At 35.2% G+C, this 23,176-nt stretch overlaps 2 protein-coding genes across 6 annotated transcripts; both read right to left on the bottom strand.

Moving 5' to 3' along the window:
- Positions 1-417: 417 nt before the first annotated feature.
- On the bottom strand, positions 418-5,250 carry LOC110689260 (ornithine carbamoyltransferase, chloroplastic-like). The gene is made up of 6 exons (XM_021866004.1): positions 4,971-5,250; positions 3,969-4,183; positions 2,428-2,762; positions 1,512-1,643; positions 1,046-1,321; positions 418-851 (listed from the first exon to the last, which is right to left on the bottom strand). Exons 1-6 carry the CDS (start codon positions 4,979-4,981, stop codon positions 669-671), a joined length of 1,152 nt encoding a protein of 383 aa, XP_021721696.1. The 5' UTR covers positions 4,982-5,250; the 3' UTR covers positions 418-668.
- A 4,884-nt stretch (positions 5,251-10,134) lies between these two features.
- On the bottom strand, positions 10,135-22,699 carry LOC110689261. 5 transcript variants are annotated; one of them, XM_021866007.1, is made up of 11 exons: positions 22,613-22,699; positions 21,502-21,666; positions 18,951-19,455; positions 18,405-18,552; positions 17,113-17,223; positions 15,429-16,350; positions 14,777-15,007; positions 13,524-13,593; positions 12,369-12,556; positions 11,450-11,516; positions 10,135-10,657 (listed from the first exon to the last, which is right to left on the bottom strand). In XM_021866007.1, the coding sequence occupies exons 2-11, from the start codon at positions 21,652-21,654 to the stop codon at positions 10,512-10,514; spliced, it is 2,541 nt and encodes an 846-aa protein (XP_021721699.1). In that variant the 5' UTR covers positions 21,655-21,666; positions 22,613-22,699; the 3' UTR covers positions 10,135-10,511. The 5 variants fall into 5 exon arrangements, with proteins under 5 accessions (XP_021721699.1, XP_021721698.1, XP_021721697.1 ...); XM_021866006.1 differs by having other exon boundaries at positions 22,461-22,672; XM_021866005.1 differs by having other exon boundaries at positions 22,352-22,672.
- Positions 22,700-23,176: the final 477 nt, after the last annotated feature.

The following is a 23,176-nucleotide window of genomic DNA, read 5'->3' on the forward strand; positions in this document are numbered from 1 at the left end:
AAACATCAACTAACATAGGAGGCTCCTTCAAATCGCCTCTAATGAGATGAATATGGACCTTGAGCCTTCTTAGTGGGCATCTAAGTAGTTAGGGAAGTTTTCATCCTCTTTCTGTCGTAATTTATCACATATAAGAATTTCGAATGTGATGCATATGCAGTAAAATTTAGCAGCAATTAGGTTTGAATATCTGCAGAATTGTTTATTTAGAAAATGCATAAACTAACACATTGACAGAAAAGTCTTATACAAGCAGTTCCTATTTATATCAATTTGACAATTTCGGTCACATAACACTCGGGAGCATAGCCATACTGCTAACCCAAAAAAGAACACATAGGGAAGCTCCGAACACAATCTTACTGATCAGTAGACCAGCAAGACAGTGACTACTACTTGTATATGAGACAAATGATCAAAAATAGTGGAGAAAGATTACGTAGTATTAGTTTTAGGAAATAAATGGTTTCTTCTCTTCTCATGTCATTCCACCTGAAAATTCTGTCACAACTTTTAGATGGGAGTACGGCTATTTTAAGCAAATCTTTAATCCCTCCTTTGCAAATACGTAACATGCAGAACAATCTGAATCTACAAGTTCTACCTTACACCGCTAAAAGACATCAGATGATCAGACTACCAATGCAGCAAAAGCTCTAAAAATGTCTTCAGGCATCAAGCACGTGTAGCATTATAGCATTTTGAGCATGCATGCGGTTCTCAGCTTGAGGGAAAACAATTGAGTTGGGAGCCTCAATGACCCCATCAGTAACTTCTACTCCTCTCTCAGCTGGCAAACAGTGCATGAAGTAAGCCTTTGGTCCAGCTAATTTCATAAGAGCCTCGTCCACCTAGTGGAAATAACAAAAGCATCATGTAAATTTTATTGTCCTTTTACCACTTTACAAGACCGAATCGAATTAAACGAACAAGAACAGAGCAATGCCAAAATCAAGTAGCAAGGCAAGATGTGTAAATCAATGCAATATAACATAATCAACCACGCAATAAAAAAGATGGATAACATTATATCATCTGCATTCACCTGAAATCCTTGGAAAACTTTTCTACGATGTTCGGCTTCTTCCTTCTGTCCCATACTTGCCCAAACATCTGAGTAAACTACATCTGCTCCAATAACAGCTTCTTTGGGATCATTTGTTATTTCAATTTTGCTGATGCCAGCCTGTTGAGCCTTTTGCACCGTCTTCTGATCAGGTTCAAATCCCTTTGGGCAGGCACAGACAAAATGGAAAGGGATAATTTCTGCCAATAGCAACCAAGAATGCACAATATTGTTCCCATCTCCAACATAAACGACCTGGTCAAACACAGTAATTATCCACAACTCAGCTGATCAGAATATATGCAGAAAAAATTGCTGCGAGATATGAAATATAAGGCTAGTCACTAGTGTATAACACAGATATAACAGCCTGCCTTGGTAGGACCCATCTAGAAATGTGAGAAGGTAGATATAGCACTCTTGATGCCACAAACAGAAGTCTCACCTTTGTTCCTTCTATGCTACCAATGTGTTCAATCATAGTCAGAGCATCGGCCATTATTTGACAAGGGTGGTTGTAATCCGTCAAGCCATTGACCACAGGTACGGTTGCATACTTAGCTAGGTCAATAATATCCTGTGACCAAAAAAATAATCATTACTTCAATCACATAGCAGCTTTACTGCAAGTCTAGATGGAAAGAGCAATCAAACAGCGAAAGGGTGGAAAGACAACTTTTTTTTCTAATAAGTTCAACTTAAATTGTTTCAATCTGCTGTATGTGGACACTCTACATTTCTTTTCCTCATAATATCACTTGAAAGAGTTAAATTATATAAGGAGTATATGTTATGAGAAATGCAAACCTCTGTCACTAATAGAGTTATTTTACACTGGGGCTTGTACTGGTAATAGTGCTTATATGTTTATTTTGGATTAGCCAAAGATTAAACTACTAGAAGAGCATACCTCACTCTTCTAAACTTAACCTTCTAAGAAAAATAATAGATCTAGCTTTTAGACCAAACTTTATCCTCTTTTAAATTTTCCAGGTGTATAAACAAACACAACCACTGACTCAAAACTAGATGAAAATACTCTTTTTCTAGGAACATAGAGTTAACATACAAAGATAGGTTAGTCAATTGTCGCAGAAGAACGATACTCTCCAATGATAGCAAAATATTAATCAAACTTTTCTTACAAGATTAAAACGATTGGCACAGCTTATTTGAAGAAGTAGCTGTTGTAATAGTTTTCTTTCCATGCTAATATCTTTACAGCATTATTAATTGCCCGAAATATTTTAGATTATTAAATGTATTTACAGAGCACACAGAACATCAGGTAAAAGGTACGAAAGGAATTTTGCTAATTTTAGCAATCTTGATGAGACCATCACGGAAACTCACCAGCGTACCTGATGTGCAAAAACACGGGCCATAATGATGTCATTATAGCGGGAGAGTACACGAGCAACATCTCGAGTTTCTTCTCGCTTTCCCATTTGAATGTCATCTGGTCCCAAGTATATTGCATGACCTCCCAACAAGAAAAAACCTGTCTCAAACGATACTCTTGTTCTCATGGATGGCTTTGCAAATATCATAGCCATACTCTTCCCTTTGAATGGCTGATATGACCTATCACCTGATTTGAGTAGAGCCTTAACCTCGATTGCGCGGTCTAAGATCTTCAAAATTGTAGCCTTGTCATAATCAGTTATGTGCAGAAAATCCTTTTTGGCTGTTTTTGCTGTAAATGAAACAGAATGAATAAGGTATGGCTCTAAAGCAGTTGGCATCAAACCCACAGAATTCAAAATGAAGTAGACAACCAATCAAATATAGAAACAAAAGTAACTTGCAGGAGATGGACAATCAATAGAAAGTCATAAATTGACAACCCAGAACCGAGCACAATAATATATTTGAAAGATATTACAGATGTGCATACAATTTGTATATATTCAATGAAACAACTTGACTTGCATCAAGAAATAACAGCTTTTGAGTCAAATAAGGACTTACCAAACCACAAGAAAACGGATAAGTTTTAGAAATGGTATCCAAGTACAAACACAAAACAGGGAAAAAAAGCCCCAAAGAAAAGAAAGGAAGAAAAAGCAGAATTGCATTCGGATCATACATTATATCACACATTATAGATAAACAAGACAAAAATTCAATGCAAATTTTCAAAGGACACAGAGACCATTAAGCTCAGCTAAATAACAGCTACTCAATCAGTTTAGAGATACGAACCAGCATTTCTAATTGCATTTAACAACAATATCCTAGTTATCATTTAATTTCAGAAATATAACTCAGCAATCATCACTTACAATTTCACTTAACAAACCAACTGTCAAAAATCTGTCAATGTAGTTAAGTAAATTCTTAGATTTGCTCAAAGACCTAACAATTTTCCACTCATAATCAACACTTCATCCATATGGAAATAGATACGCTATTTTAATTATCACGTTTGTCAACGCACAACTTTGTACATTGATAATTTAACATTACACTACTATGAAATTTACAAAATAAACATTGAGAAAAAACTTAAATTCTATGATATAATAAGATTTATTATTTAATTCATTAGTGAAAAAGAAGGTTCAAAGTTAATACAAAGTATATGATTAATACAAAAAGTCACAATGATGCAACTATTTCAAAATGGAGGTAGTATAATACAATTCTTCAACCAAGATAAAAGGACACAAAATGTGGATGACATATAGCTTAGTTGATCAAAATCTTAGCCGCATACCCGATATCCAAAACCAAACAACGATTAAATCCCGTCTACATCATTACCCTTTACGACTCCCTAAACAGGGCAAAAAACTAAAGAACCCCACAAATGTGCTTCACCAAAAAGACAGACAAAAAAGGGTTTCAATCCCATTTCACAAATTACAAAATAATCACAGCAAAAGCACAAAAAAATCACCTTGAGCATCAACAGATGCAGGAGAGGCAGCAAGAGAAGAAGTCTGACAACTGATTTTCCAGCGACTAATCGGAGACGACGAGGCGAAGGTGGCGGAGAAACGGCGAAGAGGGTTGCCGGAGAAAGAGGAAGTTTTGGAGGAGAGAGAAGAAGAGTCGAAGCAGAGTGAAGAAGAGTGAGAAGAAATCGCTGCCATTTCTGGAATTTGTGTTTTGCTGTGAAAAACCAGAAATGAGAGGAGAGAGAAAGAAAGAGAAAATGGGAGAGTGATTCTCTGTTATAGTTCTTATTACTGGCAACAAAGAGTAGTTTTCGGAGTTTTAGGCAAAATAGTTTAAGCAGAGTGAAAAATAAGGGCATAACGAAGTATTAATATTAATCCAACTCAAAATAAGTAAGAAAGAAAGAAAAAGAAGAAAAAAAAAAATAAAAAAATTCAACCAAAATTAAACTAAAGAACCCACCACCACTAACACCACCCAGTAGCACCGAAACCACCACCACCCAGCATCACCAAAACAACCTAGCACCATCGAACCCTGTTGACCCACCGCACCCAAGAACCCACAAGCTACATCAATCCACCGAACTCACGAGCCGCAGCAACCCACCAAACCCACCGACCCTAGCTAACCTACAGTTTTGGAATAAACCACCCACGAGCCACCAACCACGAACCCACCGATCTGAACCCACTGATGTGAGCCCGTCAACCTACCACCAACAACGCCCACGATATGAATCTACAACCCACGATCAAACCACCAACGAACCTATGTTCTGAAACCACCGACGAACCCACGATCTGAAACCTACCACCGTCGAACTCATAGCTCTTAACACGAAGCCACCATAAGACTAGGGTTTAAGGAGGAAAGAGAAAATTAATGGGGATGAGGGTGAAATTAATTAACTTTGGGATTTTATTTATTGATGAAATCAGATTTGTAGTTTAATCAATCTATTTCAGTAGATACCAGTAGATAAGTTTAAGAACATTACCTTTCCATCATTTCTCGACTAAAATTTTAATGGAGAATAATCATCTCTTCTTCAAATTCTGAAATTCAGGCGTATAGTGTTTCAATGCTTAACAAAATCTCAATCGTTTACATTGTAACTAAGAAATAAAAAAAATAAAAAATTTCAAAATTCAAAATAGTATTTAGCATGCAAAATTCATATTTCAACTATATTATTCTTCGGTAATCATATATACATCAAATTCGATTGAAAATATGAATTGTGTACATTAAATTCTTCCAACACATTTATATGTTATTCTACAGGTTTATAAACTACCTAAGGAGTTATATCAAGAACTTGTGAAAGAATGGATTTACATTAGCAAAGATAAAGAAAAAAAAAAACAAAGAGAAAAACATGTAAAGCTCATTCGACAACGTGAAAAACATGTAAAACCTCCTTGTTAAAAGAAAAATCCGGAGTCCATTGTTTAACAATTATAGGTTTACTGTTAAATGAATGAGGGCCTCCATATAAGAAAGACCTCAGCCCTATCATCAGTACTAGCAAAATGAACCAGGAATAACCAGCATCATGTAAAAAGACCCTAGGTTGAGCAACATGACTCCATTCTGCAGCAATATAACGCATAATTGCACCAATAGACGGGGTATCACCAACAACATACATGATTCAAGCTCTAGCCCATACTTCAGACAACTTATCAACTTAGTAAGCTTAGCAACTGAACATCCATCACGCATTTCAGGCGAAATAAAAGAAAGAGAAGCTCCCTTCGAGGACTGTTGAGTTTATTACCTGAAAAAAGCCGAGACCAACCTGAGCACAAGTGTCCGGCACCGGAGGCACCTTACTCTGTTCTGGTGGTACTGTTCCATTGGACGCAAACTGCTGCAGCGTTTCAAGCTCATTTTAGCACCATGCTGCAACCTAGACCATCCACCAACAGAGTTCACCACATTCCTACATTTCAGGATTTTCTTTAAGACCCAAGAACATTTCTTGGGAACAGGAGCAGTCCAGCAATCCCTATGCTTGAAATAGTAAATGTGAGCCCAAAGTTACTTAGGCTTCTATCAACGCTGTGAAGCAGCAATTACCTTAAGTGTCTTAATATATATTACCTATGCTTTTATGTAGGGGAGGTTACGATGGCCAAGGAGAAGGGTGATTTCCATCCCACATTCATCCTTACAAACTGATTGTTCAGCTGTTGGAAAGGGGGAACACCCTCAAGCTGCTAAAGTGGAAGCTGCTGAGGTCCGACCACTTCCATGCAATGGGGCTGTTGCTTCACCTTTGGAGTAGGTGTGCGGTACTGGCCAGAATGATGAGTCTGATGATGAGAGCTCTGATTGAAGGTAGGGTCTGTCATGACAGGAGTAGAGGCTGTATCAGACAACTCAATGCGCTCTCTCTCTTGCCTCTTGGCCCTTAGATACTCCCTAGCATCCAAAAAGGTCTGGGAAACCTCCCTTCGTGGCACTATAGGTACGGTGTTAGACTTGGTTTTCTCAGTCATCTTCTTCCAATCTATCGTAGGTGACTTCTTTGTTGCTTTAGCAAAATTCTTCTTGGGGCTCTTGAGGCTTGCCTTCTTGGCTGCCCCATCCTCGCTTGGTCTGACCCTGTCCCTTGTGAGTAGGGGTGGACTTGGCAACCAAGTCCTTCACCTGGGAGACCAGAGACTGCCTGAATTCAGACATGAAATCCTTGAGTTGGGCCTTGGTCAGGAGAGGGGGCAGGGCAGCAGCCTGAGTTTCCTTTTGAGAATCTCCCGCCTGGGTGGCCTGTCCTCCTCTAGGGAGGGGGTCTCATCTTCTGCCTCATCAGAGGCGCAGTAGAGGCCCTATGAAGTATCTTCGCTCCATATGGGACGTGTGCTGCCATTGTATAGTGCCTTCCCCACAGACGGCGCCAAATGTTTCGGGGTAAAATGGATTTATATTATTAATTAGGAAGGCTCAAATACAATGCTACAAAACTTGTAATACTAATCAGAATATTCCTTTATATTTCAAGAATACTCCACAACTGAAGGAATCTAGAGAGAGAAATACAAGCTCTAGAGAGAGAAATCTAGCTTCTATTGTATGTGAAATTCTGCCCCCAAATGAGAGTAAATGAGGCCTATTTATAGGTTTTTGGGATATGTGCTCATGATTGAGCTGGCTTCAGGATCGTGCCAAGTGTCGCAAATCTGTGCGTTGCACCTGTTGGGTTGATGGGCTTGTATTCCTTCATCCATCCATTTTCATCCAACCAACAATGTGCTGCCACGTGTCAGCATCTCACTGGTCTTATTGGTGCTTCTTGCCTTGCCATATGTCGTAACGCCATTGGTCCACGTGTCATGGGTATTTTTACCCATAACACGAGTGATCAGATACTCCAGGAAGCAAATAATCCACCTCCAAGAGAGAAGACTTCTGCATCCAGCAATCATTAGCATGACCATCTCCTTTACCTTTACAGTCGAGTAACTAATAGTACAGTACCTTAATCATATTGCAGATAAAGCGACGTTTCAGTTCTCATATAGAATCATCTATGGTATGACCACTCATCCTGCAGTGATCACACCATTTATTGCTTTTCTCCTCCTTTGTTTCTCTTCTCTGATAGTTGTTATTACCAGAGTTGCTTCTTTGCTGAGGATAGCTCATTTGTTGCTTTCCCACTGCCAAGGAACTAGCTTCCACCGTTGATCCCATGAAACCAGAAATTTCCTTCTCTCAACCTGCAAAACCAATGGATCCATGCCTATAATGTTCTGTTTTTGATTCTCATATCCCTGATTCAGTCCCATGAGAAAATCGATCACCTTGTTCTTTTCATCTCTCTCAATAAGTTTCTTGAGCATACTACATGAACACTTATTAAAAGCCCCACATGTGCATTTTGGAAATCCCTCAAGACTACCAATTTTATCCCAATAACTCTGAAGCTTACCATAAGAATCAGAAACACTCATGTTGTTTCAAGTCATTCAACTCTTTCTGAAGCATGTAACATTCTGGGGCATTAGACTGACCATACATCTCACTCAACTCATCCCAGTTTCTTCTTTCAATCGATTTGGAAATCGACAAATGTATTTGATGAACAACATCAATTTTTTCAGGGTACCATATTTTTCGATCTGACAGCAAAGGAATTTACTTGGGTTTTTCGACAAGCAACTAGCTGCGCATTTTTATACAAATTATAAGTAACGGATCTAGTATTTTTTTTTTTTTATTAATGGGGTTAATCAATAATTCAACATGAAACAAATTATATTATTTATATATTAACAAATTATATAAAAAAAAATTTATAGCAAATTTAGGCGTAATATCACAACATGATATAGCAAATTCAGTTTTTCCATTTATCAAGCGGAGATAGTGAATTATAAACTTCTCCGGATTATACAATTCTTTACATATTTCCTTCTTGATTTTATACAATGCGTGGAAAGTTTTGGACAAATGAATGCGTGAAAATTCAGTAGTTTTTTTTTTTTAAACGGTAGTTTCTCTTGTTTAATCGTAAACGATAACACAAAAAAGGTGTATTTGGTTGGAACCCGTGATATTTTTTAGGTTGATGTATCCCTTCCTCTTCCATCCCTACCCTGCTAATAATACTCAAATTTCAAGAATTATTTTAAACTTTTTAAAACGTAGAAAAAAAATAGATTTTTTTTTTTACAGAAATAAATTGAAAAGAGGAAAACAGAAGTAAATAGACATTTTAAGGGATATAGTTAGCATATCACTATGTTTTCGGAAAAAAGTTAGCATATCACTATATTCAGGTTAAGTATTGGCGCATAGTTGTAACCCATATAAACTGACCAAGTAACCCATGTAATACTAACTGAGTAACCCCTATAACATTAACCGAGTAACCCCATAGCACTGAGGAAGTAACCCCTTTAACACTGATCAAGTAACCCCTGTTACAAAAATGAAGTAACCTATGCCATACGGTTTGACCAGCCACATATAAGACTTTGTGTAAGACAAAAGAGTAGTGAATTTTCTTTTCTACTGTTACCCATAATAGCTATACATAGTACTACTAAATTAACTTATATTCTAGTAGTATAAAATACATGTATAATAGTATATTAAACATACCACTACACATATAATAATACATTAAATATACCACTGTAGCAATAAGAAATAATAATAAAAAAACACAAAAATTAAGTGAATTTACCGATTAACTCTCCAATATGCATCAAAAACAAATAGCAACTATGCGCCTAATTGCACTCCTATACTCATAATCATTTAGTTAAACTTAAAAAAAATATGTCACACAGGTGATTCGCATGAATAAATAGGGGCATTTAGGTAAATAGACATTTTGAGGAATATAGTTGATATAACACTATTCATAAGCGTTGATTTTTTATGCTGTCAATCTCGAACATTTATTGTTAGGATGCGTTTACAAAGTAGTTTTTTGGTTATAAATTTACTACGGAGTAGTAGTAAACTTCCTCTATGTTTTTAGTTGACACATTTCTATTAACACACGTCATCACATATTTTTAACAATTAATATCTCCAATTATTGTAAAATTATAAAAAGTGGATATTAATAAAATATACTTCGAAACAATTCAACTATGTTTGATCTTATTTATAAATCACAAAAGCGGGTCAAAGTATAATGTGTGAATAGTGTAAAAATCAAATGGCATGAACTAAAAAAACGGAAGAAATATAAGGATAATCATGATTGTGGTGAACTTGTTGTAATGATATCTCTTTGGATTTTACGATGTTATAGTCTATTGTTGTTCTCTTTCCTTGAATTTGAACTACTCTTAACTAAGAAATAAAATTTTCTAATATAGACTTTGCTAATGGGGGGTTTCGAGATAAGATATAGCTCTCGTAAAAAAGAACTGCAGTACAGCAGACTAAGATTTAAAGGACATTCAATTGATACGTATTGCATGTAAATGTAAATTTACACAGGTCCATAAAGAGACTATTAATAGTTGTGTAAATTTATTTTCGAAAATAAAAACCAACCTTGTTAGTAGAGTGATTTCTCGAATTTGGCTCCTAAATCCTAACAACCTAATCAATAACTAGTCCAGACAAGGACCCTAATGACCAATGGTTTACAAAGACGAGTATAAAATCTTCCAAACTCGTGCCTCGCTTGGATGAAATATGAAATCAAAGATCAATTTATTAGCTGATGCAGCAATATATGTCAAGTTACTGAACTAACATGCAATAGTGAGCCTAAATTCATCACCCACTACAAAAGATTATTCATTCTACCATTTTCGGACAGTTTTCCAGACTTCTCAGCCGGGATTTCTGCATCAACATATGAAACTCTAAGATCTAGCAAAATTCACTGTTATAATCTAAGGATTTAAAGGTCTAAAGATATACATAAACTTTACAATGTGGTCTCCTCTGCACTTCTAAACTGGTATTTCAGCTGATAAATTTCAAATAGATGTAATAAAAAGAAGCACTGAGTTGCTCATTTCTACCAACATGCTTACTTCCAGGTAAATTTTGCCTTGATGATCTATGACTCAGCTACCATACTCCGCAATTTAGCCAAAATGTTTGATGCAGCTGAGTTCCTCGCTTCATGAGGATTTGTATGCATTGTTCCTTCAGATGAACACTCAAAATCAACCCCCTTCACGGTAACAGTAGACAGGAAGCCACCTATACAAGAGAAGGCAAGAATTCAGCAGGAGAATAAAAAACACATACATTCAAATTCCAGTTCGTTGAAGATTCTTACTCTCCAGTCTCCACCGGCTCATACTACCCCCCCCCCCCCAACCAACAAAAAAAAAAAAGAATCCCCTAATCCTCATGAATTTTTACACCTTCCTTTCATTCCTTTGCATTCGATGTTTTTCATACTGTATAAATATTTCTAATCATTTTTTTCATCATGTTTGCATACACACAACTATGACCATGACTGCAATTTTCAAGTAATAGCTTATTGACAGTCTAATGAGCTATATTATTTGTTCCATATTTCGTGGAAACTGCAATAGCTAACTAAATTAAAGCATTCAAGAAAATAAAATCATGGAGGTACATGGAAATGAAACTGAACTTCAATTTCTTCAATATAAAGATGATTATTCTGGACTTCCTCCACAGTCCACACCATTTTGAGATGCTAAGTAGATAGACACCATATACTCCAGTGTGTTTGTTTTATTTGAAGCCTAAAAACATAGCTCCTAAGGCAAATATACCTATTCTGTATTTTTGAGATTATGAATTTATAACTGATGTTCAAGTTAATTGTCAATAAATTAGTGAAGTGACCAGAAGGCCAGAAGGGTATCACATCTTACAAAAGAAAAAAAGAAAAAAAAAATCAAGTTTAGATAATACACAAATAATGCCATACGGAATTTGCGACACCAACCAGAAGTATACAGCACAAATTTTAAAATGAGAAGCAACATATCTTGTTGTATAGCATAAACAAACCTTCGGATCCTGATAAGCTGTAAGTAGGTAACATCCAATAGTTTGTATTACATATACGATCCAACTCCTGCTTTGTGAAAATATAATACAAGTAAAAAAATTGATAAAGCTTCAATAATTCAGATAAGAGGATAACAAAATCAAAGAAAGATCCAGTATGTAATAATATCCATTACAATAGAATTATTTTTTCACTAAAACTAATTATTGCCAAAACATAATTCTAGGTTTGTTAAGGTGATTAATTGTTTTACAGGTTACACATTACCTGCTTCCAGTAGAGGGGAACGTATTTATGATAATGATACTTCTGACCTTGAGTAGTTGAATGGGATTTCCCTTTTTACTGAAGCATATGTTGCAAAAGTTTGGTATACAAATTGCCAATTGGAACAAGCAGTAAATAGTGAATTAACTCAATAATTTGTAAATGGGAGTTTGATTGATCCTTTTGATGCTGAAAGAAATGCGTGTTTTAGATGGCACTCCTACATGGTAACCTATTGTTCGAGGCTTACTAAGACAGAGTATTATGCCTACATTTATCTTCTAAGTTTTCTTAGTGGTTTCATTGGTTAGGGTCTATGGCTATTTTAATTACAGAGGCCAATGAAAGTCAACAGGATCGACTAGGGAAAGTGGATTAGACTTTGACAGATACATTGACAGAACTTTCGAGACCATCATCCCAAGTTTATGCTAGAGAAACAAATTGGAAAAAGGGAAGACATAATAATATGAACTACAAGGATTGTGGTTTTAAGAAAAATATATTGCTTTCTGTCCCCTACTCGTACTCTTTTGTTCACGTTCTTTAAATAACTTGATAACTAAGAAGATTACTAATATATCTGAGGAAAAGCACAGAAACCACAAGATGAGAGGCATCATGATAGAATTTTTAAAAGTGAAAACTTACTTGACTGGGATTTAGTGCAAAGACGTCGGCCTCAGAAAGTCGTTTCCTTCTTGCTACTGGAGGCAAGTCTTGGTCTTCAAGATGCAGAGCTTTTTTGTCCCCAGCTGCCCCAGAAGATTTCATACATATCTCGTTACAACCCTCCAAAATGGAGTCTAATTTCACAGCTAAATCATCTTCACTACCTGCTGAAGCATTAAGAAGAAAGTGAATCAAATAGAAATCGAAGGGCCTTACCCAATTGATTTTCTGTTTCAAATTTTCTACTACCTTTGTTTCATATTATGTGCAACAAATGAGCTTGCACGGACTCCTAGAAAAATTTTATTTGTGAGTGTTGAATGGAAAGAAAGAAAGAAATGCATGTGATGAGGAGAGAGGCGGAGAGAAATAAGAGAATAGACAACTAAAAATGGGAAAGAAAACATTTGTTGCACATAATAATGTGTAGCAACCATTTTTAGTAATTGTTGCACATAATATGAAATGGAGTTAGTACTCAAAATCAAGAGTAAGAAAATGCAACTATGGGGGATCTACATCTTAGAAAAATCTGAATACAAGCAGGATTACCAACCAAAGTAATATACAAGGAAATGAAATCAACAGTTAACGATTTGTGTTGGACCAAAAATGTACTAGTTGAACAAGATGCGGGCATATTCTAAGACGTACTATTTCATTACACTAAGATAAAGCCCAATTATAAAAAAGATGCAGAAGTTTTAGGTACTCTAAAAGAAATCAACAAGGGAAAGTCCCTGTGCTTCTGAGTCAGAAAATTGTTGCAAGTTCTAAGATTTGTAAAATCTTTTCTTTTATATCTTCAATCATATACATATAGTATTTAATCTGATAATCAATGTTTTGTACCATTGAATCATTCAACTAGAGGGTGTACATAATTTTGTTGGTTACAGAAAAAGTAAGCTCTATGGAAATTGTTCAAAATTGTAACAAACGCCTCGCTAGTGGTAACACTACTTAAACACTAATGATGTCTACGGATATGAGATCAGTATAATGCAATGCGCAAATTAAAATTTGATGAAAGAGACTTTAGCTATTTGAATGGAAATTTCACCAGTCTACTGAAATTGTAACTGGTTATGTTAGAAACTACATGCATTTATCAACAAAACGATAGAATCATACCATTTAAAATAGCTTGGATGCTTCTCTCACACAAAGCCATCTCATCTTCATTATTGCGAATCTGCAGGGACTACAACATAAAGACAAGACATTAAAACACCAAATCGGTAGTGCAACAAGATAGCTTCTTGCAGTATTTTAATAAATTGTAGAGGATAGTCATCAAATTATCAGAACAATAAAGACAAAATGAGAATTAATTCAACCAAAAGTCTCAGGCTGATGGTTAGCGGCTTAATCTTGTAGTTACTGACTGTAACTATTTCCTTGAAGGTTAGCTTTAGATATATACATATTTCCAATAGTCTATGCAAGGGGAGAAAGAAAAGACGAGAGATAAAGACAAATTAAAGAAAAAGAAATGTATACTACAGGAAGTGTAATGTCCTTATCAGAACTTATAGGCCATGATTTTCCTAATACTTGTATTTTGCAGAGGGGAAATACCAAGGCCTTAGTCTCTCACAGCAGGCATAAATGTGAATGACAAGCTTTCTTTAATGCATAACTTTGCTTTGACATAGAGCTGGATGCTTGCAGCAATACAAGCAGAGGGGTTATGGCTTGGCTATATTTATGTAAGCTTAGAGCACTATTAATTCTTAGTCTAAATTCAAGCCTTTAAACTTTAAAGGTATACATTAACACTGTATGAAAAAGAAGTATCTGTATAGCAATCTCATAACATAATTATTTACCAAGTTTATATTATTTTTTAGAAGAAGCTCAAGCAGAGTGAAACATTTTTACATCAGGATGATCAGTCCCTTCTTCTGAATTCGCCTGTTGGGTTTAATTATCAAATTGGTTTCCAACGCAATATTGGACTCATCAAGAGTGTGCCAGCATATCTTTCACACAGGACTTGGGTTTCAGAAAGCAACTACGATTCTATTGTTAGCCATTCTATCTTCACGATAGTAAAACATATACATTCATGCACCTAATATATGGAAAGGAAAAAAACAAAACACATAGCTTAAATCAGAATTTAGACTTTCAGAGACAGGAAGCACAAATGTAAGATGGGTCCATAATTCACAAAGTTCTCAACACAAGTGAGTTTTGAACATAAGACTGCAGCCACAGTAAACACATCAAGATTCAAGAACATCGAATAACTTGGTGAACCAAGAAGGAAGTCAATCAAATTTTATTATTCCCACACATTTTGTGAAGCAAGGTCAGGCACTGGGGTCTAAGTTTCATCACATAGTTATTAATCTCACAAAAAATACACAGTGTGGACATACCAATTGCTCTCTCTTCCTTAAAAGGACATTTAGTGCAGTATGTGATAGCAATTTCTCCTTTGAAGCAATAGTGAGCTGTAATTTGCGGAGATGCTTAAAGTCAGTATCTAAGGGAACAAGGGCATGGTCGTCTTTTTCATCTGGATCTGACATTACAGTATCAGCAACCCTGTTATCAGATAAATCCTTTTCAACATCACATTCATGGGAAGATGTAACAGGAAAATCTGCCTGCAAAGTCCATATAAGATTGTTAGATAGTAGATGAAACAAAAAGGTTCAAAGAAAATACAGATAAAGCAGCTAACTATATCACATAATACTTGCCATGGTTTTTCTATAAAAAGGACCTACCTTTATTTTACAGTCTACATGAAGTAAAATAGCAAGCATGAGGTGAGTAAATTATGGCAAGGATTGGCCACCAATTTTGACATGTGCTAAACTGTTAACTACTGTGCCCAGCATAAGAGAAAAGTGTTTCTATGACCCCAAGCCAGAAATATTTCTCATTAGTAGTTAACCACATATTATAAATGAACTCAAGGTACACCAGGACTGATTAGAAAACTAAAGATGCACTTGCCAAAACAGATTCACAAAATACATCAAATTGAAAAAGGGATTTAGAAGCAATTTCTATGGACTTTACCACAACAATAGCACCTGCAGCCAATGCAGTTTGATCAGTCTCTTGAGCTAAAATGTCCTTCTTATGGGATATAGGAGTAGCTGCGCTCTGCTCTTGTGCCAGCCTAGGAAAATCTGTAGAAGCATCGATAATCTTGCTACCTGATATCTTATCGGAGTTGTTGTTCTTTTGCGATTTATTTCTTTTCCTATACACAACAGGTTCAGCAGGTACCCATTTTCGGCGAGAACTATTGTTTTTTACCACTTCTGCTACTTCAGGGTGTCGGGGTTCCTCTGTATGACAGTTATCGACATTTGGAACAGTTCCCTCTTCCAAGTGATTGCTATTTCCATTTCTAACCTCTTGCAATTCAGGAATGCTCAAGAGTGGTTTCTCCTGTAAGATAGTACAATTTTGTTCAGAGGTGATCAGGAATGGTTCCTTATTTACCTGAAGGATGGTGCCATTTTTTGCAGAATTGCTCAGGAGTGTTTCCAGCATTGAAGGAGAGCCAGAGCGATTTTCAATTTCATTTGCTGCAATATGGTTTGAAAGATTTGATAGTTGTTCCGGCCTTATGTGAACACTTTTGCAATTTATATCATCCTTTGGCACTTCAACATGTCGTGAAGAATTTTGGGGAATGCGTGAAGGATTTGATAGTTGTTCCGGCCTTGAGTGTAAACTTTTGCAACTTCCGTCATCCTTTGCTGCTTCAACATGTGGTGAAGATTTTTGGGGCGTGTGTGAAGCATTTGATGGTTGTTCCGGCCTCATGTGAAAACTTTTGCAATTCCCATCATCCTTTGCCGCTTCGACATGTTGTGAAGAATTTTGGGGCATACGTGAAGGATTGGATAGTTGTTCCGGACTTATGTTGCAAGTTCCATCATCCTTAGCCACTTCAACATGTTCTGATGAATTTTGGGACATTACCCTACTATCATGCAAAGGAATTTCTTTTACAAACATATATACAATTATAACAAATATTAAGTATGATGTTCAATGAGACAACGATAAACTGAATATTCCTACCCCATCAAAAAAATGACTCACACAAACCAACATTCAGTTTGCTAAATGTGAGTTTTCCCATATTTGATAAAAATTAAAACAAAAGGGGGAAAAAAATAAAGGTAAACAAACCAAAATTTCTCCTCACCTATTTATGAGTGTAAAATGATGTACGAGAGTGTGTCACCTATATAAAAATAGAGTCGGAAGTCCTACAGTCTCCATCCCAGACTCCCAAAAAACTCAAGGCATCTAACACCCTCAATTATTTTAAGAGATTACTTGATCTTAAGCACTCGATATCAAAAATTACTAGGTTTCGAAGGGAGTCAACAAAGCCATTACTCTCCAAAAGAGATATTTTAGCACTACACAAAATCATTAAGTAAATCAATTATTTGTTTAACCAAAAAAACAAAAAATTAAATAAATAAATAAAATTATTTGAAATTAAAGTTTAAAAATAGGGAGCAAACTAACATTACAAGGAAAAGCTACACAAACAGTTACCACCTAAACATTAATGTTTCCGCCACCTGTCCATTCGAGCATATTTCCCCAGACCCACATTTTATACATCAGAAAACATATATTGCTTAAAACCGCCAAAAAAGGAGTTTCTGGATAATCATTCATAATGTCATCACAATTCACAAATGCTGACTTAAGGAATTAAAAAGCATACCTTGTGAGGCAATCTGACACTTTATCGGCAAATGGCAACAAGTGAAAATATTCGACAACAGGTGTAAATATCCAACTGATGGAATCTTTTCTAACCAATGGACCTTGCAAGCTGCATCAACAACAAAATCACTGCTCAAAAGTGGAAGTAGTATATTAAGGTTACTTTATTCCCCTACTCCAAATCATAGCATCTTGAAGAAATTAGCTATACCGACCCATAAATTCTCTTACTGCACTAAGTCAAATATTAGCAAGCAGTTTTAGAGCCCGGGGGATTTGTTGACACTAGCACCCCAAAATATGTAAACTAGAATAGTAGTTCCCACACGAATTAACAGGCACTAGAACTTCATCTTATAAAAGATGTGATTCTTTATTAACGGTGTTTTCAGGATATACATGTCATAACTTATATATAATGATTGCTTCAAGCCCTAAAGAGGAATCCCAAAGAGGGACAACTAATAAACTAAATATGTTTCAACTTTCAAGTCCACTCTTATCACCCAAGGAGAGGAACAAATACCAGTCAATTCTTTGCACTCTACCAACAAAAAAATTGAATAAAATGATGGGATTGAGTATCACAATAGAGGTGAATGGTCAGTTAACCCTTCCACGTCAGAAATGAGTCACACACAGAGCATAAACTTTGCTAGCATCTTCAAGATTCCAAGATTATGACACTCATATCCCATTATGGCAACTTGACAAGAGTCAAAAAACTGCTCGGCACAAAAATGAGGAAGACAACATCAGTCTTTAAATCTGGACTCCTATTGATTGGTATGAGTCACATGACCAATTTCAATAGGCTCAAGCTTAGTCTTTTGAAAATGTATGATATCAGGACAAACACCAATGGTATTTTCAATAAGACCTCTCTTCTACGAGTTCTACCAGTCTCCAAGAACCTGATATTACAAATGAGGAACTTTAGTAGCATAATAGTTATTCCTCCCTACCTAGGCTTTCCCTATATTCAACTTCATACACCCATCATTGAAGCTCTCTGAATTCTTCTTCCAAGGTAACCCAGAGAAACACAAAGATCATCATCTATTGTTAAACATCTTGCCCAATGATACATTGATACATAGTAAGGAATAAGAATTTCTTCTACCATTCGACTAAATGATTTATCCCATATCTGAGCTATGCGAACTGAGACCATAATCTGTACAATTTCCAATTTTGCTCACATATTGAATCCCATATTGCATTACCTTTTCCCCACAGAAATAGCTAGCAGAAAACCACAAAAAGAAATGTTAAGAACTAGGGCCAAACCTGTCCATGACATCATTTATTGGAACCAGATTCGCGTGCTGATTGGTTTGCGTGCATTGCATTATAAATAAGCGAACAGCTGTCTTTGGTTTGCTTGTAGAATATACCAAGTGGGTCTCCAAGATTTTAAGATCACACTGATTAATACCTGTTCCTCGTGCAAACGAATGACAACATAACTACATAAGAATTTAAAAGATAATACAGAAAAAGATGCTACTAGGTTGGCCCATGTAGTAACAAGAAAAGGCTGGAAATCTATAAGAAAGCTGGTATAGTATATTTAAGATGAATATAAATGAAACCACTAATCATGAAGGAAAAACCTACCCCCTGATATATACACTTGACTAAACCAGCATGTAACCTTCAAAAGGTCCAAAATTTCAAAAGGAAGTATATATGATAAAGAGATATACTTTTTAAAGCAAGATAGAGTCGCTAACACAGGAATCAGACAAACACACCAAACAGTCCAACACCAAGAAAAAAAAATATATCATACAATTTTCTTAAATGAAAAGCCATGCAAACATAATAGCGTACCACATGTTTCTTTGACAGCTAAGTAGGCAAGCTGCTGAAGACCAATAACATCAGCAGTTTGATTCTCTTTCGAAGCCTTTTTAATGACTCGTTTCTTTTTATTTACAGCTTCTGATCCTTGACTAGGACCATTAACCTCTTTTTCGATTGTTGACCATACTCCCTGTGTGATGGAACCATGGAACAAATAGCAGTTTTCTTTTCTGTAATCAATTAAGAAAACAGCAACTTTGGCAACAGGCCAACCTTCAATGATCGGGTAGTTGCTAGATGCATCTAAACTTTTGGAAATGTCACAAGCATTCATGATCGCTTTCTCTGTCAATGAAAGATGTTCATCTATATGTTCCAGCTCAGCATCTGTCCTTTGCATGAGCTTAAAGTATAATTGCAGACTTGGTTTCAGAACCACAGCCAGCTTGCAGAAAGACTGAAAATCCAAAAATTTGAGATCTGGATGTTGTATTCTGTGGTGGTAATTGTACAGCACTACTACTGCATGCACCTATGATAGCATTAAATATGGCAATTAGCAAAAACAGAAACCATATAAAATTCAGTACTGATACTAATACATGTACTCATATGTCGATCTTAGACTATTCAATTATTCATATAAAGTATCTAACTAGACAATCTATTTTAAGCTGCATAATGACAGCCTTCATTTCCCAACTACCAAAAAAGGGAATAGACTGAGAGGGAGGGGTTTTCTTCTCTTATTATTCTGTGTGTATGCATGCATACACACTCTGAAGTACTCTTAACTTCACTCCCGGCGTCTGATCACTTGAAGTCAAGAAACAGAAAGTAGTATCATTTAAGCAACCAAATTATCCGCACGGAAATCTTGAATACAGTAACAACCATAATGCCAATACTCAAAAATATTATGTCAACTCATCCATGAGGACAAAGTTAATTACTGTAGTCACCAAATGAGACTTATTATAGATACTAAAAGTCTGATTATCTAAGATGTTGGCTTCCAAATTAATGTACAGAATCATTGGTACAGAGAAAGAAATTTGTTCCACAAGATATACAAGCCAAAAACATCTAAGTAATAATCATCCATCATGAATTACTTTAATCACTTTAACAACCATTTGCGAACTTTGTTAAATTGCAGAATGCAATAGAATGTACATGAGAATTATAAAAACAGGTTTCTTTTTTTTTTTTTCATTTTGTTATAAATGAGGCCCAAACTATACTTTAAATTAATAATTTCATCTGGAAAACTCATCCAATACTTTTGGCATTATTGCAGCCACAATATTAAGAATGTTAAGTATCAATTTTTGCAGTTCAGAATTAACACACTCAGCGCTTTAAACAGAGCGAAAGTGCAAGAAAACTAATGCAGACTTGATACTGAACCAAAAGTTTCCCCTTTTTTTTCCAAGATTTTTGGCGATTTAAAGAGTTAAACATAATATTTACTTTGAATGTTGGCTTGGAATTAACAATTTAAGTCAACCATTAAAGTCCTACCTTATTTGAAACAACCATAAATGAAGCTCCTATTAGCACAAGCTTTAATTCAATTTTTTTTTTCCTCTTACAACAAAACATACGAATTTATCAAATCTTGGCAATTTAACAAGTATGGGGCTTCATCTATTTGCTACAATAGAATTAAGAAGGGCCTGAAGTGATTGAACATAAATCAATTTAAGAGCCAGATTATGGTTTTGTCTTATCCTATTATCATGTGACCATGCCTTGCAGGAGAGCTTTAAACGCAATATATATAGATTACTACTTAACTACAAAAATTTGTAGTAATCAGGAAGGCCCCATCACATCCCAACTTTTGAATTATATAATGAAAAGAATTATATGCAAGCCTGATTAATAGTCAATATAGGTTATCAACTTATCATGTTATAAGCCTCCATCCTAATCAATAACATTATTCAGATTTTTCAATACTTCTTATAGTATAGGATATCATTCATTTAGACGGAATCTCTTTAATCAAAACTTCTACAGAGTATAATTCACGAGTGATGTCTTCAACTTCTTTTTACCAATCCTTGATTTACTTATAAAATGTACTTGTAGCAAAATCTAACCACAGATTTTCAAAAGTTGCTTTTGCTTTTCTTTCTTTAAAGACAAACAGACATTACTCAGAGCAGAACACTACGAGATCTACCTATACCATGATTCAAATCCTTCTAATGAATATTAGGTTGTCATACAGCATTACATGTACAAGGCTCAAATTAACAACTACAAAGAAGAATATCCATATGAATCCTACAAAACAATTGACTAGCTACAACACCACCTTCATGAGTAAACAACAAGAAAAAATTGCAAATTTAAAAGAGGAGAATTTTCTCTTAATCATGTCCATTCAACAACAGACCCTTAATAACCAAGAGATTATTATTGCTCTAATGCTGATTCCGAGGATGATCAAAACCCTTTACCAGCATTAAAAGAAATCACATCCAAAATTACAAAAAAAAATAAAACACCAGACAAACAACCCAAAAAGTACTAAATAAACAAAATTAGCCAGTAAAGGATGATCAACCTGTTTAGCAACCAAAACTTCCTGAGAGAGAGTTATAGTCTCTCTTGAAGTTGTTCTTGCAGGAAGCAATGGATCAACCAGGAAATCCAGCAAAGCCAGAACAGCACCCTCAGTGGGACCCATTTCCTCTGAAGATGAATGCATTCCAAGCATCAAACCTACACACTACAATGCAGATACAACAAACATCAAAATTCACCCAAAATAATCCATAAAACTAGGATTATAGCATCAAGTTAGTAAATGGGGACACATTAGAATAAGCAAAATTAGGCAAAAAAAAAAATTATGGGTCTCTTACATTAGTAGCAAAAAACATAAATCAACCCCAATGCCCAAGTCAAAAACTTTTGGAGAAAAGGAGAATTGGGAAATGCAATTCTCTAGATTTTCAGCAAATTATTTAAAAATATAAACATAAAAATAATTCTGGTATAGCAAAACAAAGCAAACCAAATGCCCAAATCAAAGAACTCAACAAAAGGTTTAAAAAAATAACAAACAAATTAATATAAATAGTGAATTGGGTGATGCAATTTTCTGGTCTTTCAGCAAGCCATTATGAAGGACACATCAAAATATGCAAAATTAGGCAAACATTATTACTAGGTCTTACCTGTAGTAGCAAAACAAAACAACCCAATTCTATCAAAATAAAAAATAAAACAAAATGAAGTAAAATAAAAATAAAAACAAACCAAAATCCCAATTCTATCAAAGAATTCTGTAAGAAACAGATAATTGAGCAATGAAATCTTCTACCCTTAAGCAAAACATTTTAAAGAACACATTTTTAAAATAAAATTAAAAAGAAGACACCAAAATAGGCAAAAATAATTCTGGGTCTTACATAAAACAGCAAAACACAACCCAAATGCCCAAATCAAATAATTTGTAAACAATTTAGAGAATTGGGCACTGAAATCTTCAATTTTTACAGCAAAAGAATGAATTTTTACAGTCTTAAAGTAGCAAAATTGCTTGAAATTAACCCCCAAAGATCAGTCTACTAGTAACAGCAATGAATAGGAGTGGTTGAGTGAAGTGGGGTAACAGAAGAAGAAGAGAAACTGAAAGAGACAAGTGAGTGAGAGTGCTTTGGAATTCGTACCAACAAAAAAAATTAGAGTAATTTGGTAGGCGACGATTTTATTTGTAGTGTGAAAAAAAAGTGAGGGGACGATTTTATTTGTAAGAAGCTTTAGAAGAAGAGCGCGAAGTTTACACTTGTCACTGTCCTAAATACATGAATTACTTAAATTAATTATTATTGAAATTGAAATGGGGAATCATGGAAATAGGAAAGGATCCATCTTACATCTTATCCAATCTCCTATGTGAGCTATCTAGTGATTGTTCTGGGCGATGTTCAAGTCACATTATCTTATTATATGCGAATTGATTAGTAATGTATTTTAAGGATACAATATTTTTGTTATATGTAAATTGCTTAGTGATGTCTTTTAGGGACACGGTATCTAATTATATGCGAATTGATTAAAGATGGTTATTAAGTGTGAGACTTTAAGTTTATTAGATGCCGGTATTATTGCTAAATTTTTGTAATTATAAAAGTAGGATAGATATTATTATCTAAGCATGAAGTTTAAAATTGGGTGTTAATTGAAAATTGCCAGTTCATCTCCTTTTTGATTAAATTATTTCAACTTAATTG

Source organism: Chenopodium quinoa, unplaced genomic scaffold (genome assembly GCF_001683475.1).
Source record: "Chenopodium quinoa cultivar QQ74 unplaced genomic scaffold, ASM168347v1, whole genome shotgun sequence".
NCBI classification, from domain to species: domain Eukaryota; kingdom Viridiplantae; phylum Streptophyta; class Magnoliopsida; order Caryophyllales; family Amaranthaceae; genus Chenopodium; species Chenopodium quinoa.